This window comes from Carassius auratus, chromosome 21 (assembly GCF_003368295.1).
Source record: "Carassius auratus strain Wakin chromosome 21, ASM336829v1, whole genome shotgun sequence".
NCBI lineage: Eukaryota > Metazoa > Chordata > Actinopteri > Cypriniformes > Cyprinidae > Carassius > Carassius auratus.
This window is the reverse complement of record NC_039263.1, coordinates 15,513,136-15,530,021: the sequence shown is the minus strand read 5'-3', so window position 1 is coordinate 15,530,021 and position 16,886 is coordinate 15,513,136. Positions and strand designations below refer to the sequence as shown.

Sequence of the window (16,886 nt, the reverse complement as noted above, 5' to 3'; positions counted from 1 at the left end):
CAGGTTCAAATGAATAATTCATTGCTCTTATATATATATAAGGTCACGGATGGCTAATGACGAAAAACAAGAACAACAAAAATAATACAAATATTTTTCTAATCAAGTTTACTTGGCTAAATAGGCTACAATATATGAATGTTAAATCTATTTTATTAATCTACACGCAACGTATCCCCCTGGATGAAGAAACGTGTTTACATGGAGTCGATTATAATCATCCAAGAATATAGTCATAACATGCTATCATTTGTAAAATCAAGTAGCTAAAGGCGGTAACATGTCAAAATCTGGAGATTTATTAATGACATAATTACTATTTTATGCCCTTCTGATACAATGAAAATAGAAACAAACTTACTTCTATTTATTTATTTTTTCAAACTAAGAAATAATTCAGCAGTCGGGGTGTTTTTCTCCTTTTAATCAAAGAGTCTTTGATGAGCAGATATAGTCCACTAATATTATTGTTTTCAAAAGGACCTCCAATACACAGCGCTCGAAGAGAAGAATTAATGTTTTCACACCTTTTGACGCACAAAAGACTGTTGGTTTCGATACACAACGACCCAGGGACATGGATCCCTTTATGGATCACAGGGGCACTTCAAAGACCCAAAGGACCTCACAACCCATCAAAAGACTGCAAGTTTCTATAAGTGAATTAGATGGCCAGCCAGCACTCATGACCTTCACTTTCCAGAGGACGGTGTAGAAGAAAGATCTCAGGGACAGTGTTCCTCCTGAGCGTGGTGGATTATAACACAGCTCTGACATGAGGCGGTTTACCTGCGGACTCCTGAGCGCAGTCCTCGCGCTCTGGGTCGGTCTGGTGAGCTCCACGGCGTCGTTACCTGGACTCCAGAAGGCGTTCAGGAGCGGGATGAGAGCCCCTGGCAGGAGCAGTGGAGGTCAGGCGGGTCACGGCCGACACACCAACAGATATCCGCTGTATATGCTGCACCTCTACAGGACCCTCCTGACCGGGGACGACAAACACATGAGCCATGAAAATCCAACTCTTTATGACTCCGATTCGGTCGTGAGTCTTGTCGCCAAGAGTAAGTATATATGCGTATTTTATTATTATTAAATATAATATTTTTAAAAACGTAAAAAAATTTTTTTTATATACATTAACATTATAACCTATATTTTGCCTTTTGTTTTTATGAGAAAAAATAAATATATATATATATATATATATAAATTGAATTAAACATATTTTGTAATAAATAAATAAATGAAAAAAGCGGCATGGATTTTATAGCACGGCCAGTCTGCATTCAGCAGTCAAACATTTTCGGGACTTTATAGGCTATTCCTACAGAATTCGTTAGCTATCATCACGAGTAAAACATGAAATAATTGAAAACAACGCTTTATTTTTCTGGTAATTATCGCAAAACAAATCTCTTTAGCTTTAGCCTATATAACACTCTCGTGGAAAATAATTTGATAGGTAGCCTAGTACTTTAGCTGGTTCTAGGCTAATACCGAAGTCGTGTGTTATGCTTATTAGTTAGATTGTGTATTACTTCAAGACGTCTGTTTCAAATTGGCTTGGCCAGCAATACACATCTAAACAATAAGAACTTTCTACTTTATTAATTGCTTGTCCCGAAGGTGGCCATGTGTGAAAACATCCTTTAAGATAATTAAGCACCACACATATCACTTATCCTTTCTAGACTGAAGTTAAGCCAGCATTTAACTGGCTGTCCTTTGAACAATCACTAATCACTAATTTCTCATCCAAATATTTTTTAGGTTGCCATCAGGTTGGTGACAAACTATCTGTGACATTTGACATGTCCTCCATATCAGCGAGCGACAACGTCCAGCGGTCTGAGCTTCGCATTCGCCTTCCAGCATTCGCCTCGGAGATGGAGGTGGATATTTATCATGCATCCAGACGTGAGTGCGATCGGAGCCCTTGCGATGAAGTACGGATTCACCTTGGCACTGTGAAAGCCAAACCGATTGACTCAACCTCCTCCCATTCCTCCTGGAGGGTCTTCAACATCACGGCGCTGCTCAAGTACTGGTTGCAACAAGGCGAGAGCGTGTTCTCAGAGGAACCCGTTCAGATGCTTGCAAGATCTGAGGGCGAGGGGCACAAGAACGTCCAGCATCTGACAGCCAACAGAATCATGATGGTGGTTTACTCCAAGCAGAACCGGGCAAAGACGTCCACCCTCATCCAGACTGCTGAGCACTCCAAGTACGTAGCTCTGGAGCGGGCCGGTGGTGGAGGTGAACATGCACCTCGGCGTCACAGGAGGAACCACCGGACTGATGACAGAGTGCGTGATGCAGCAGCTAGCGTGATTCCTGGTGTTCCACAAGAGGAAGGGGAGAAGAAATCTCTCTGCAGGAAGGTGGATATGTGGGTAGACTTCGATCAGATCGGTTGGAGCGACTGGATTGTTTATCCGAAGCGGTATAATGCCTATCGATGTGAAGGGAGCTGTCCTACACCCGTAGAGGAGACCTTCACCCCCACCAACCATGCCTACATGCAGGTAAGAATCTCCAAATCTTTGAAATAATTGCAATTAAAATGCTTACTCTTGGCCAGACTGGTTCTAACATTTGTCTTCTTCTCATTTGCAGAGTCTTTTGAAGCTGCACCACCCAGATCGCGTCCCATGCTTGTCCTGCGTACCCACCCGTCTGGCTCCACTCCCAATGCTGTACTACGAGAACGGCAAGATGGTCATGAGACACCACGAAGGGATGGTTGTAGGAGAATGTGGCTGCCACTGAGTCTCCAAACCCCAAATGAACTCAACCCCAGCACTTTGGATATGTTCCTTAAACCATAAATACATATTTAAGCACAAATGAAGATAAATTGCGTTAATTTGTACAGCATTTTCACTTGGAATCATGAGTTATCCTGCACTGAGGCACCTGGATTACTGAATGCTATTTCTGAAAGCTTTGTGTATTTGCCTGATTTGTAAATAATAGAGTATGTAAATGACCATATGTAATAAAGTGTTTTCATAATGGTAATAAAATCAGCAACAGCAGATTAATAAGGAAAACACTTGTCAATTCTCTGGTGTTTATTGTTTTTTTTTAAATGCTTAAATGTCTCTTCAGGTACAAACGGGCAGTTTTAGAGAACTTAAAAAAAAAAAAAAAAAAAAAAAAGGCATTTTACATTATGTTGAATGACACTTCAGGTGAGCACACTCATTAGGATATCCCGAAATTAGATTTTACATTACAAAAAGTATCACTGCCAAATGGAAAGTGGTCAAATTCACTGAATGCTAAATTTCCAGGAGTTGGGTTTGGTTTTCCTCCACACCATTCTTGATAAGAAAACCACTAAAACGAGAACTGTTGCTCCCTCTACTGACCATTCTGTAAAACTACACAAATCTGTTTCAGACAAACAATGTCACATGGTGGCCTGTGAGGTGTCCTCCATGTTTTAGGCAGAAGTGGACCTGCATCGATGTGCTTGGGATGCACCATCTGACATTCGAGATAGTGACTCTTTCAGGCACAACAGTGTTAGCTGATGTTGAGAATCTAAAGTAATGGCTTTGTGCGTGTCTCGACCGACAGCATCAGTACAGGAAAGTAAAACATCATTTAAACAGCAGGTAAATGAAAAAGAAAAAAGCAGATGACATGGAAAGAGAAGTCTTCTGTGCATCTATCCCCTCTGGGAACAGTTATCAATCACAGTAATACTTGTTACAGTCATCGCCGCCTTCGTGTCGCAGGTCCTCTGTCGTAGTTAGATATCCATTTCAAACTGGGCATCATCCCCTTGAAATTACAGAAAAAAATATAAAGCCTACTGCAACACATTTGATACACAAATTTCAAAGTAATATATCATATGTCATATCAGGCTTTACACGGTTAATCAATTTTAGCTTCAGTGCACATTTACCTGCGCTCTTGTCCACCAGGGGGCTGATGCTGTTATTATTGACAGTCTGTTTGGGGATGGCCTTGTCATTTTTCATGGTGACCGAAGGAGGACTGGTCACCCCCGGAATGTCAGGGAGGCAGCAGGGGGGTGTGCGGGCCAGAGGGGAGCTGCGACACTCCAGCAGGAACTTTCGGTCGTAGATGATCCGGGTGCCTACATAGTTATTTAGTAATCAAATCAAGATCATATTACGGGAAGGAAACAACAGTCTACAAGAGCAAAGTTGAGCAACAAGCCTGTGAAAACATGGAGGCCGGCCAGGTGTGTTCAGCAAGTCTCATGTTAGTTTTGAGGTAAGTTTCCAAACATGCTTAAACATGTTCCTATGACTGTGCAGTTTACAAAATTTGCATCATTAAAAGCTGAGCCTTGTAAAGTGTCCGTGTTTAACACCCTATTTTTCATTACATGCTTTCCTTATCAGAACTGAAAAACACAAGTCAACAGGCTGAAATGAAGTAGTGAGAACATACTATCAGCTCTCCTCCTATCAGCCCTGTTGAACCTACTGAGAACAGTCACACACAAACATCCTTGAACTACATTCACTCAGTGAGGAAAAGCTAACCAGTGCGTTACAGTGTAGACAACAACCTGAAACTCCTATAAACACAACCCACTGGTTTATGCATAAAAATTAATGATGATATATTGCTCTTGGAAATTTTTGTCTTGCAAATATTGTGTGTTACATCATGGCTTATCTCATGATCTAGAGTCTAGACAAAAAAACAGTGATTGATACACTATTATAATAATACGAATAGTCGCCCTTATGCACTAGAAAAGCAGAAGTGGCCATTTACAATGGGAAACAAACACAGTCACATGCCTCGAGAGGCGTCAAGTCCTCTTTTGTTGACTTTACAAATTTAGTCATCGGACAAAAGTCCACAATGTACATAATATAAAACATAAATTATAACAGACGTGAGAGAATCTGTCTATTTTTCATGTTTCAGATTTTTCCCTCAGCTATAAACAAAATAACTTAAAATACGTCTTCAAAAATTGGAGAAAAAAAAATCATTTATGTCATTAAAAACCACACCAGACCGTCCAAAATACATTTGAAGGTCGTTCAAGGCCATGATGTCATCTTAAGTCGTTTTAATGTCATAAATGAAATGTTTAAAAAACATTATACCGTCGAAATGGCCTAAAAATGAATAATCTCTTTATTTTGAATGTATAATTATTTAATTTCATATTTTAATCAACCAATTCCTATGTCTACGCTTGCATTATAAGCATAATTCAACATTATTTGTGCCATTCCAGTGCTCTGAGAAGCAGCAGAACATTGTTTAGCAAGACAAATAAAGACGACTGCAGTCGAGTCAATAAAACAATGTTCTTTCCTTCGTAAAGATAACATTCCTGAGTTTACGACCCCTTTACAGGTGCAGCTAGAAAGGCAAACAATACAAGACGAGCAGGCTTGGGCGTTATGAGCACGCGCACCGCGGTCTGTCAAGCACAAAGACAATGCGAGCGGAGATGCATCGCTATGTCGCGGTCAAAACAAAAACAACGCATGCACCGCGACAGCTGCGAGTGCCCCCAAATGATTCAACTGCAAGTTCGTGGCATTTACCTCCAGGAGTCGTGCTAAAAAGGGTCCCTCCGGGGGTCGTAGAGTAATCGTGAGGCATATGGGCCGCATCGTTGATTGTGACTCGTCTGGTGGTCGGAATTGCCTGACTGGTGGTCTTCTGACTGCCCATGGACATTTTCAACACTATTGCAATCACAAATTTCAGCCAGCTGCTTTAATCAATAGAGTCTCTGCACCTTAGATTAAAAGAATAAAACAGTTCAGCTCGAATTTAACCGGAAAAATGTATATGTTAGCTGCAGTTCGCTATCAAGTTAACGTTACTTTCTATAAATATTTACCTTGTCCGTTTGTGGCAACCTTGACTACGTACAAAAATAAATAATACTAAATATTTGAGCCTGTATACCACTTCATTCACACATTCACACTCGCAAACTAGCTAAAAGGCTAGCCTTCTCCGTGACCACGTTTTCTCTCTCACTCCCTCATGCACACAGCACGCACTCAACAAAACACAAGCAGGAAAGGGTTATTTAAAACGAAGAATTGATTCAGCGGCGCCCCCACTGGTAAGCGGCGGTATTGCAACAGCGTGATGGGAAATGTAGTTTTTTTCCCGTGACACTGATTCATTAAATAAATAAATTAAATGAAACCTTTACTTGCCATTCGTGTACATTCATGGTAACATCACCGAAATTACTTATAGATGATCTTAGTGTTCTTTGTAAGAAACTGTTTTGATTAATTTTCTCTAAATTTGAACTCAATTATTATTATTGTTATTATTATAAAAAGTTACTTAGTAGTTATTTAACAATATTTAAGTATCACACATTCTGTAAAACAATAAAATGATGATCCTAATTCATTTACTTTAGACAGCAACATCAGAAAAAATGGCTTATAGGTATTACAAGGGGCTATTCTAAATTAATACTGGTTATGCAAAATATGCTAATTTTGTCAACATTATAAGATTTTCTGTCACAATGGTGACAAGTTGTAGTTAAATATTTTCCTTGTCTGAACCCATCCTGTAGTCTCCGTTTCATTCGTTCTAGCCTATTATATTATAAATGCAAAAATCAGTAATATTTGTCACATTCTCTTACACACGCACACAGTGTCACAATATGTCACATCTTTCTTTATTAATTTTTGTAAATGATCTGAGCTGGTGTGCAGGGTAAATGATCTATACATATCTTCATATCAGAATGAATCTGAATAAAAGGCTTGTATACATATTCAATGTTCGTATTTCCTGTCTCCGTTACAATAATAATAAAAAATAAAAAGGAAATGAAAACATGTTTAAATAGCTACAAAGCCTCTACATTCCCCATGACATGGGCATGTATGTATTACTGGATTCTAACTAATATACTTAAAGTACATCCATAACAACTCTAATAAGGGTGCATAGCATTCTAATTAAATATAGTTTGTCATATATTTATACATATATTCTTTATTAAAAACATATTTTTTTCTGTGCATGTGCGCAGTTGCATTCCTTAGTACAGAGTAATATGATATTGCGTTTATATTGTCATTAATCCATTCTAAAGGAGTATAGGTGGAGTCTATTTTTGCAACAGTTCAACATTGTACATAAATTCTTTTTTAATACATAATGATTGCAATGTTAAATCTTTTTGTTCCTTAAACAAAGCAAAAATAAATAAATAAATTAATTAATAAAAATAAAAAACGTTCTTTTGCTTTCCCCCCTACGTTTTCAGGAATTGTTTGTCTCCGATAACAAGTACAGCAGCGATAAGATATTGAACATGTATTCATGTCTTTCATGCTGAGGTCACTTCCCAACACCCCTGATAATCCTTATACTCCTTTGAGTGGATGTAAGATTTACTGTTACATGTGTATTAACTAGAATAATGGAAGAGAAATCATCTGTCAACATAAACCTGAGTGAACTGTAGAAAACAATATACAGTGAAGGCAAAACTCATGAGGGTTTTAATGTGAAGGGACGTGTGCATTCTCACAAAGCACATCATTTCAAGAAACCAACAAAAACACTAGGATCTGATTAGACTTTTTTTTAAATATGAAAGTACAATCATTGTCAATCGTCCAATTGTCCATGCATTCCATAAATCTCTTTTATTTTGTTTTGTTTGGAGGATAAGCTCATTTATTCATTCACTCACTCCTTCATTCAATGACATCCCTCAACTTTAACTACACAAATGTGTGAGCCAGTATATCACGGTGTGCTTGTGACTATGTAAGCTACTGTGCTGTGATTAAATGCTGAGCACCGTACTTGATTTCATTATGCTTGCCAGCCGTTCAAAGAAACCTTGTCGTGAAACCGCTACCGTTCAGTGAACTCGAGTTGGCATGTAGATCACGTAATTGCATACGGTGGGAGATACTCATGCATGCTGTTATATCTCTTAAATCGTATACGTCTTACAAATGCTACTAAAATGTCGGGTAAATACAGTTTATACTGAACACACAAGCGCTCGTAGACAGAAAAACACACGCGCACACACACTAACAATGATGCAGTATTCCAACTGTTGCAGCACGTTTGATATTATTGCTTTGGTAGACTATACTTCAAGAGTTGTGTGTATGTTTGGGCTCTTTCGTAGTTAAAAAAGGAATAACAACTAAAAAAAAAACACATGCAAATGACATTAATAATGAAGCTGCAATAGAAGTGGTTTAAGCTTCCCATAGTTACCATATAACCGTGTTGGTGTGTGTTGGTACTGATAAAAGTGAAACATTTGAAGCCAAAAAGTGAGACAGACAGTTGTGAGTTCACAGTTCAGGGGTCAATTTTAAGGTGGACTTTCACAGTGCTGTCTGTATATTTATCGGTCTATTTTTAACTGTACATCTAAATGAAAAACAAACAAACAAAAAGAATAATCGTTTAAGATGCTTCCTTGTCGCGCAACTCCATCCGAGATCCCAAACATTACAAAGGCAGTTACTCAGAGATAGTCCCCAAGCCCCACACGTCACAGCTACAATCGCTTTTTTTTTTCTCCCACCAGCACAGCTTGATTAATAAATAACAAATAAATTAAAACACCCGGGCCGAGTGCGGGCCCAAGAGAACAGCATGAAAAGTGGTGTTAACCAGCATGCAATGCTACATTTGTCTGAAATCGGTCCGACATGGCGGTTTTAGTCGAGCAGCTGAGCTACAAATGTGGATGAACAGATGGTCAGTAGGTCAGAGGTTAGAGTTGTGAACTGTCAGACAGAGAAAGCACATGCCCTCCTTAGGTTGCTATTTTGGGTGTTACGTACAAAGCTACACTACCTGCAACAAGTGAATCAGTTCCTTTTTTTTTCTTTTTTTTTTTTACGGGGGACTTGAAATTCAAAACCAGAGATATAAAAGTAAAAGGTGGCTGACAGTTCAAAGGAACACAGATACACTTCACAAAATGGAAATAAACGAAGGCGGACGCTCACGAGCAGGAGAGCACAGTGGCTTGTTGTCATTCCCATGGCAAAAACACCAAATGAGCTCTGACCGATCCAGAAAAAAAGCTCAGTACCAAGCCAGAAGCGAGTACACATGCGTTAGATACCGACACACACCGACGCACATTCACATAGCATTAGAGTGCATATATCACACTGAATAACAGGATAAAGGGCCTGTGGGAAATGACGTGACGGGCTTAGCATCCACTATGCTGCTGTGTAATGATAATCGATTTGACAAAATAAAGAACTGTTGCTTTTTTTGGGGATGTTGTGTTCCCATGACCCTTTGTTTCAAGAGTCTCTCGTTTTTTTTTAAAGATCCAAGGTCCAAAGGATTTTCCCTCCCCACTGTCAGTCCTGGAACGGCCCTTTACCTTGTACCCCTTCAGTTTTTAGATAATGACAGCTCATAGGTCATGCACCAGCAGTCAGTCATGCATTTACAGTTGACAGGAAGCACTTTTGTTGCTTTTTTTTGGTGGTTTTCTTCACATTTGTATAAAAAGTTCATGCCCTATTCTACTTGTATGTTTCTTTTTTCTTCTGTTAAAAATGTTACAAAACTACAGGTAGAGAACTCCATCTCCTTGTCGTTTTCTGTGGCGCTCCATGGTAGGATTTGGCGCGATGTGTTGCTCTTTCGCTGCATGTTTTGTTTTTTTCCATGTCTTGTCCTATCTCCCAGTCGTGCTTAGGTGAAAGATGATTTGGCAGTGGATGTTCGACCCTGGAAGAGCAATCCTTCATGAACAAATAGCTCCTTCAAAGAGACATTGTCTGAAGCAAAGTCACTAAAACATCAAACCGATGGACGAATCACTCGAATTTAGCAAAGCTAGCCTTGCCCATGGATTTAAAGTTGTTCTTATGTAATACTCTAATCATTGTACCCGTTCCGGGCCGTACCTTCAGGACAGTTTGTTTGTTTCAGTGCTTTACTCTCCGTAGACTGGAGTGCTTCGCGGTCTGGACATCCCTTTTCACATCCATGCCCAACTGGAGAAAAAGCAGGAGGCATAGTGGCATAGTTGTTAACTAGTGGTAATTTCATTAGTTAGATTCACTAAACAAATATTCCCTTCACAAAATAAGTCTATGTTCTAAGTCTGAACGAACTTAAAGGGTCTGTTATTAATTATTCACCCTCCATTGTATGGATTTCCAAACCCGTTAGACCTTCGTTCATCTTCGTAACACGATATTACGATATTATGTAAAAGTATTCACTAAAAGTTATCTTGTTGAAACCGGAGCCTGCGTTCTTACGTGGAACACGGATGCACTGTGCCTTGTTTGCAAGCAGAGAAAGAAACATGCTATAGCATAAAACAGTCTTTGTAAACATGTCTGAAGATTTCGACACAAGAGCTTGACTCGCATTGTTTGCCCAGCCTTACTTGTTCAAACCAGAATATAGAAAAGATGAACTAAGAAATGGACGTTCTACATTAGAAAGCTAACTTCTGCATCAGCAGCACCACACCCATGCGTCGTGGTTTTCTCTTTGCACGCACATGTAAGACTGACACAGAAGAGAAGACATTGATGAATAAAGTCCTTATTTTAGTTTTCTTCGCAAAAAAAAAAAAAACTGTTTTCTTATAGCTTCATAAGATTACGGTTGAACCACTGATCTCACACAGACTATTTTAACATTATTTACTACCTTTCTGGTCCTCGAACGTGGTCGTTCAGTAAAAAAAATCCTTATTTGTGTTCCGAAGATGACCAAAGGTTTTACAGATATGGAACGACATGAGGGTGCATAAAAACATATTTCAAAAACATATTACAAATCCTAACATTTGTACAGTTTATATAGAACAAGTGTAGTTTAATAATAGCAAACAGCAAAAAAAATCAGTTAAACAATTATTAAAATAATATCTATGAAATGTTAGAAAACAGAAACTATATTACCCATCATAACTGATGATAATCTCAAAATGGTGAGCCAGATACTGTATGTATATGTTTATATCAGTTTGAACCTTCTATATACCTAAAAGAAACCAGGTGACCTACCTTGCTCACAACATTCCCATGCTCATCAGTAAACTGCTCTTCATGTAGATGATCGCTGGACAGATCTACTGGATCATCTTTCTGCAAGCAGGGAATAATAGCTGTATTAATTATCATTACAAATTAATTGAAGTCAAGACTGTGCCTAAAATCATGTTCTTTTCTCAGACTGGACAGGCCCAGGGGACACACCTGTGCCTTCCGTCTGTCCTGGTCCCATGCCCGTAATTCCCCCTCCTGATGGGAGAAGCCCAGCCCTTTATCAAAGGGCTGAGTGCCCAGCAGACGCCCCCGCAGGACCTCCGAATGGCCTGTATCACATACCGGTGTAAGTAGGGCCTCTTCTGCTACACGAGACTGATTGTGGTCCGGGGACGATGACATCGTGGCCTCCATAGTCTGCCTTGCTTTGGGTTGGGACCAGCTGTGGAGGGAGTCTTTCTCCTGCGAGTAAGGCTGGAAGGCACCGCCGCTGAGCCTGCAAAAGAGGGATGGACAAACACAGTGTAAAGTTGTCTGTCCAAAGGACTGTTCAAAATTTTGAATAGTGGTTCTAATTCTGCGAAAATAGCGAAGTTCATATGGAATTACATTAAGTTCAATAATAATGAACGTAACTTTATAAAACTGAACGTAACTATTTCAGAAACTATCAAACATATGCCATTACAAAAGAAGAAAACACACAATGAAAATTAAAAAAATTTACTCAGTCGCACAAATGTAACAGGTTCTTCAAATATGCTTCATTTTTGTTAATGTTTTTCAAAGATTCGTTTTCGCTGATTGTGGATTCTGAATGCATTGCCAGAGACTTCACTTTTGCTTCGCAGTTTTTCGTTTGGAGTTTTGACACAAACTTCTCATGGGGGCGGCGTTAACAGTGATCTACTCTGATTGGATAGTGAGCTTTTGATGGACAGGTGCTCTGGACATTTGTGCAACTGTGTTAATTTTTTTCCTGTTTTTCTTCTTTTGTAATGGCATATTTTTGAAAGTTTCTGAAAAAGTTACGTTCAGTTTTATAAAGTTTCATTCATTTTTATTGAAGCAAATGTAATTCCATAAGTTCACACCTAACTATAACATGGGAACGCAATCCATACCTGTCCCCGTTGTGTTCAAGGGCTCGGGTCAGTCCGGTTCTCTCACACAACTGAGCGTAGAGCTGTTGCCCTGTAAGAACAGAAAACTTTTCCTCTGAACTTGCCCCCTTTCCACCCTTTCCTCCTCCTCTAGCTACACCAGTCAAACTGCCGCCGGCCGCCGCTGCTACCTCTGTCCTCTTGCCCTCCGACCTCTGACCTCCAGCCTGCCCGTTATAGTTGGCCTTTGGGACGGCGCCACTGGCCCATGCCTTTTCTATGCTTGCCGACACTGGCTCGTGCTGTATGTCATCTTCCTCAATCTCCTCTTCCTCCTCCTCTTCCTCAAGCTCCATGATGGAGCCACTTGCCCCGCTGGCTCCACTGCTGGGCCTCCCCAAACTGCTGCATGGCAGGCTTAACGTGTTAGCCTCCGAGTCGTCCGCACGGCTACTGCCATCCAGAGACGAGTCTTCCACGGTCACCAGGGACGGACTGACCCCCGCCGGCCACACCTGCACGTCTGACATCTCCATCATAGTGTCCTCCTCAGTGGTGGCGATGGGTGCGCACTCCAGACTCGACACCTCCTGCCAATAGGGCTCAACGCCCAGCGGAGAGGGCAGGCTGTACTGCATAGAAGCGGGAGAGAGCAGCTCCTCCTGCACCAGCCCGTAACCTGAGGAATGGCCAGACAAGAAAGGCAACGCTAACACCACACAGACACAGTGGGGGTACGTGGGGAGTCTTGACCCTCTCAGAAAGGTCATGCAGAACACAGTGCTCTGGGTGCAGTCATAGTCTATCGATATATAAGTGAACAGAGGTGCTTTAACTCAAAGCAGCATAATAACTGGGCCACAGAAAGTTCATTCTGCAGAGAGAGATTGGGTTCACTCACAACAAGCAATCCACTTTCAAAGTAACTTTTTAAGTAATATTCTGGGTTTTTTTCCAATGAGGGTTTTTTAAACAAAAGGAGGCGGTATAAATACATTTTAAGAAGAATTAACAATCATGGCACACAGTGTATCATGCATGAAAATTGATTGTTGGAGCAAAGCAAAACAGAAACGCAAAACTAAGGACCCCAATATACAAACTATAGAGCTAAACCAAAGTTGAAATTGCAACTGACAATGAAACAAAATAAATCTATTGTTCATAGAGCTGTCTTTAATGCTATCTAAACACTGCACATTGGTGCATTTAATTTAGCATTAAAAATAACACAAATATGGTTGGGATGTGTCTTAACGTTATACTGTACCACTGCCCAGGTATTCTTTTTAAGCTTAAGCAAAGAACAAAACAGAACGTGGTGTGAGTATATCGTGGGCTTCAAGTGCCAAAGCTACATCTAGCAATAATTCAGTGTTTTACAATGATAATTGCATATTGATGTAGTGAACTACTCACAGAAACAATAATAAAACATAATTTAAAGTTGCAATGTAACGGATGTAGCAACTAAAATCACAATTAGATAAATAACATGCATTTAAAAATCAGTTGACTTTTCATTGCATGATGACGTAAATGTTTTTTTTATTAGATACAAAACAAAACATTTTAAAATTGGTAAAGTATGCTGTTGTAAGTATACTGAAACATGTTAATTTACACATGCCAGGGGACAACGAGGAACAAGTTTAAATTATTATGTTCAATATGTTGAAAACCCAGAATATTCCTTTACCATAACTTCCCCCACCCACATACACACTATTAAGCTCAGATTCAAAATTGGCTCATGTCAGCTCTTTCTTTTCTCATATATGTATGAAAGTTGTGTACATGACCACACAGTACATCCACATTAATGAGTATGCAACAATGGCTTTTCTCTTGTGTGTATGATCATAATGTAGGACCACACATTCCTGGGATTGTTCAAGTTGAATTTCATGGAATTGCAATATACATAACTGACTTGCCTTTGCATGAAATGTGTGCAATAGAATGCATGATTCATTAAAAAAAAAAAACACTAGAGTTTTAAACAGGCATTCTGGTGTAACATGGACCAACTCTGCAACCCTTCTTTGCAGTTTTGTATGTACTTCATTCTTACAGACACAACACAAATATAATACATATTTTAATATAAAAAATAAAGTGAAATAGAATCATCAATCATGGCTATTTTATTATTTTTATATTATATTGCTGGAGTCTGGGAGTCTACAGCTCTACTGCAGGTTGTCCACTAATTATTTATTTCAGATTATTTTTTGAGAAACAGTGCAAATATGCATCAACAAAAAATAGAATACTAAGATTCTTAAAGCGACCAGAGCTTTTCTAAGAAGCTAAAGTTTATTTAATGCATATAACTGTACTTCAATAAATATCATTTTTAGCTTTGCAATGTAAGCATTTAAACAAAATATGGAAATGCATTAACTGAAAATATATGATATAACGCAATGCATAACCAAAATTGTTTTACTATTCATATTCAGTATGTTTTACTAATTTAGATCATAATAATATGGACAGACTTGACTAATGACACAAAACAACAACTAAAGCTTGTCAATAGTTTTGTTGTAGCACTAGCATCATGCTATTATGAATTTTACTAATTTATCAAACAACTGGCACCTTTTGAGCAAATGTTGTAGCTGTATATGTGGGTGGATGAATGCATGGATGGTTTCATGGTTGGATGGATGATGTATTACTGTTGTATTGGAATGATAATGATAAGAAGAAATGAAGAAATATTGCAGAAGAGAATGAGGATGATTTACAGCGATGAATTAGTGGAGACCTTCACTGTGCCCCCAGTAATGAGAATACACACATGTGAGTCAGACACACACACACACACACACAATTAATCTACTGTCACTCCAATACAAATAAGCACCACAACATGGAGCAAATGTGTAAAAACTTTGTTCATTGTTAATTACAAAAGCCACATATGAAGACATATAAATCTAAAAACTCACTCACACAAAAACAGACACACACTCACACACACAGGTACGCATGCAAATAAATGTAAACACTCAAACACACATCACATTACAGCACAACACAACACAACACACACAACACAAAATTATGGCTCTGAAGCATCTTGATATCACACACAACATCTGAGTGGTCTGATTATCTAAATATGGCCTGACAGGAAGGTTAGATATTTCATCCCACACACACACACACACACACACACACACACAGATTGGGACTGCATTCACATTTTATATCATGTGATCATTTTATGCGATAGTTGTATCTGAATTGTTTTATGCAGCCATTTTGGTCTCTTTCAGCCAGGAGAAAGTAATTATCTCCAAAAAGTAAAGGTTCTAAATATGTGAAATGTTTTATATGTGATAGATTCCAGTTTTAGCCAGAAGGGGTCGTTAATAGCTACACAATTTTCATGTTTGTGAATACAGTCCAAGACATCAGCAACAACACAGAGCTCTGCGGTTGAAAATGGTGTCACACGATCAATGCGTGGCACACAAACACGCTTGAAACACACCAACAGCAATAAATCAGTTGACACATAACGTTCCAAAAATGCTTCTGCAACACGATACGGTCACAGATCCATTTTCCAGAGCATTATGTAAACAGCCTGATACAAAAATGTTAATATATTCACCAAAGATAATAAGAAGAGTTACTGAAGCTACTGAAATTCAGGAATTCACCGCCACTCAGGAAAACAATCCCATAACCCATAAGTTGAAAGCATGCCATGCATACACAAGTTTGTTATAGAGACACATAAATAAAGGCCTCTTTTTACTTAAAGACCTCACAAGTACATTTTTTCCAGAAACAACAGAAAAGAGCACGTCAAGCAGCATGCGCATGCATACAGACACAGCACAGCTCCCACGAAAAATGGGAACTAGAAAACAAAACGAATGACAGGAAAAGAGGAGGCCCAGAGGAGGTCATTATGAGGTCGGAGGTCGAAGAGGAGAGCTGTGAGGAGGAAGAGCGGCTGGGCTGCAGATGACATGTTTAGAGAAAGAGAGAAGGAGGAAAAGAGAGACGGAGAGGCGCAGACACAAGTATGGAGGCCTGTTGTCTTCTCTAGAAATACTCATCTATACGAGCCTGCATACTCCTATCTGTTCCTCACTGGCATAAAATACACTTCGGTACCCCAAAGCACATTTGGATAGTTTTCTGGAGCATAACTGCTACATTTTCACTCTCAGAATTTACTGGCACCACTGCTCTATACTGTGTCAATTTTACATGCTTCACTCCATAAATATATAATCATTAAAAAAATTAATTCCCAATGCTATTTTCCCTTAATATATTATTTTCCAACTGCATTTGATCATAATTATATATATGTATATATATGTGATATACATATATATTTCCCTTTGCTTTTATCCATAATTATTTATAAATATTTATAATAAGTATTTGCTATATTACCATATACATTTGTATTTGCATTTGCAATAATACCATTTATAATACCTTGGGAGTACCTTTTGCATTCAAGGATACTTGAAATCTCATATAGGCCTATATCAAGTAATGCCACCACAAGACAATTTGTCACTACTGAGAGGTTTCTTTAGTAATGAATGTAAAAGGCGGGAAATGGTGGCAATGCCATGGCATGTCTGATCCATCAATGAAAAAGTTAAAAACTTAAAAAAAAAAAAAACATTATCACTAAATCCTAAAGTCCCTCATATGTTCTTCCAACCTAAATTTCATGCTCAGGATTTTGGGAGACTAGATATAGTATGCAATTAGTGGC

General features: G+C 38.9%; 2 protein-coding genes and 1 pseudogene across 3 annotated transcripts; 1 reads left to right on the top strand and 2 right to left on the bottom strand.

Moving 5' to 3' along the window:
- Positions 1-414: 414 nt before the first annotated feature.
- Positions 415-2,981, top strand: LOC113038680 (nodal homolog 2-A-like). The gene is made up of 3 exons (XM_026196279.1): positions 415-1,061; positions 1,771-2,525; positions 2,617-2,981. Exons 1-3 carry the CDS (start codon positions 776-778, stop codon positions 2,767-2,769), a joined length of 1,194 nt encoding a protein of 397 aa, XP_026052064.1. The 5' UTR covers positions 415-775; the 3' UTR covers positions 2,770-2,981.
- Positions 2,982-3,241: 260 nt separating this feature from the next.
- Positions 3,242-6,039, bottom strand: eif4ebp1 (eukaryotic translation initiation factor 4E binding protein 1). 2 transcript variants are annotated; one of them, XM_026196278.1, is made up of 4 exons: positions 5,861-6,039; positions 5,559-5,702; positions 3,920-4,114; positions 3,242-3,792 (listed from the first exon to the last, which is right to left on the bottom strand). In XM_026196278.1, the coding sequence occupies exons 2-4, from the start codon at positions 5,692-5,694 to the stop codon at positions 3,761-3,763; spliced, it is 363 nt and encodes a 120-aa protein (XP_026052063.1). In that variant the 5' UTR covers positions 5,695-5,702; positions 5,861-6,039; the 3' UTR covers positions 3,242-3,760. The 2 variants fall into 2 exon arrangements, with proteins under 2 accessions (XP_026052063.1, XP_026052062.1); XM_026196277.1 differs by having other exon boundaries at positions 5,559-5,755; positions 5,861-6,037.
- A 621-nt stretch (positions 6,040-6,660) lies between these two features.
- The window catches only part of LOC113038115 (ankyrin-1-like), a 73,084-nt pseudogene continuing 62,858 nt past the window's right edge, over positions 6,661-16,886 (bottom strand).

Bases quoted from the DNA above. Each gene is read 5' to 3' on its own strand.
- LOC113038680 (XM_026196279.1), top strand. From the start codon at position 776: ATGAGGCGGTTTACCTGCGGACTCCTGAGCGCAGTCCTCGCGCTCTGG. The intron at 1,062-1,770 runs GTAAGTATATAT...AATATTTTTTAG, and splicing joins CGTGAGTCTTGTCGCCAAGA to GTTGCCATCAGGTTGGTGAC. The intron at 2,526-2,616 runs GTAAGAATCTCC...TCTCATTTGCAG, and splicing joins CCAACCATGCCTACATGCAG to AGTCTTTTGAAGCTGCACCA.
- eif4ebp1 (XM_026196278.1), bottom strand. From the start codon at position 5,694: ATGTCCATGGGCAGTCAGAAGACCACCAGTCAGGCAATTCCGACCACC. The intron at 4,115-5,558 runs GTAAATGCCACG...ATAACTATGTAG, and splicing joins TTTTAGCACGACTCCTGGAG to GCACCCGGATCATCTACGAC. The intron at 3,793-3,919 runs GTAAATGTGCAC...TGTAATTTCAAG, and splicing joins CCTGGTGGACAAGAGCGCAG to GGGATGATGCCCAGTTTGAA.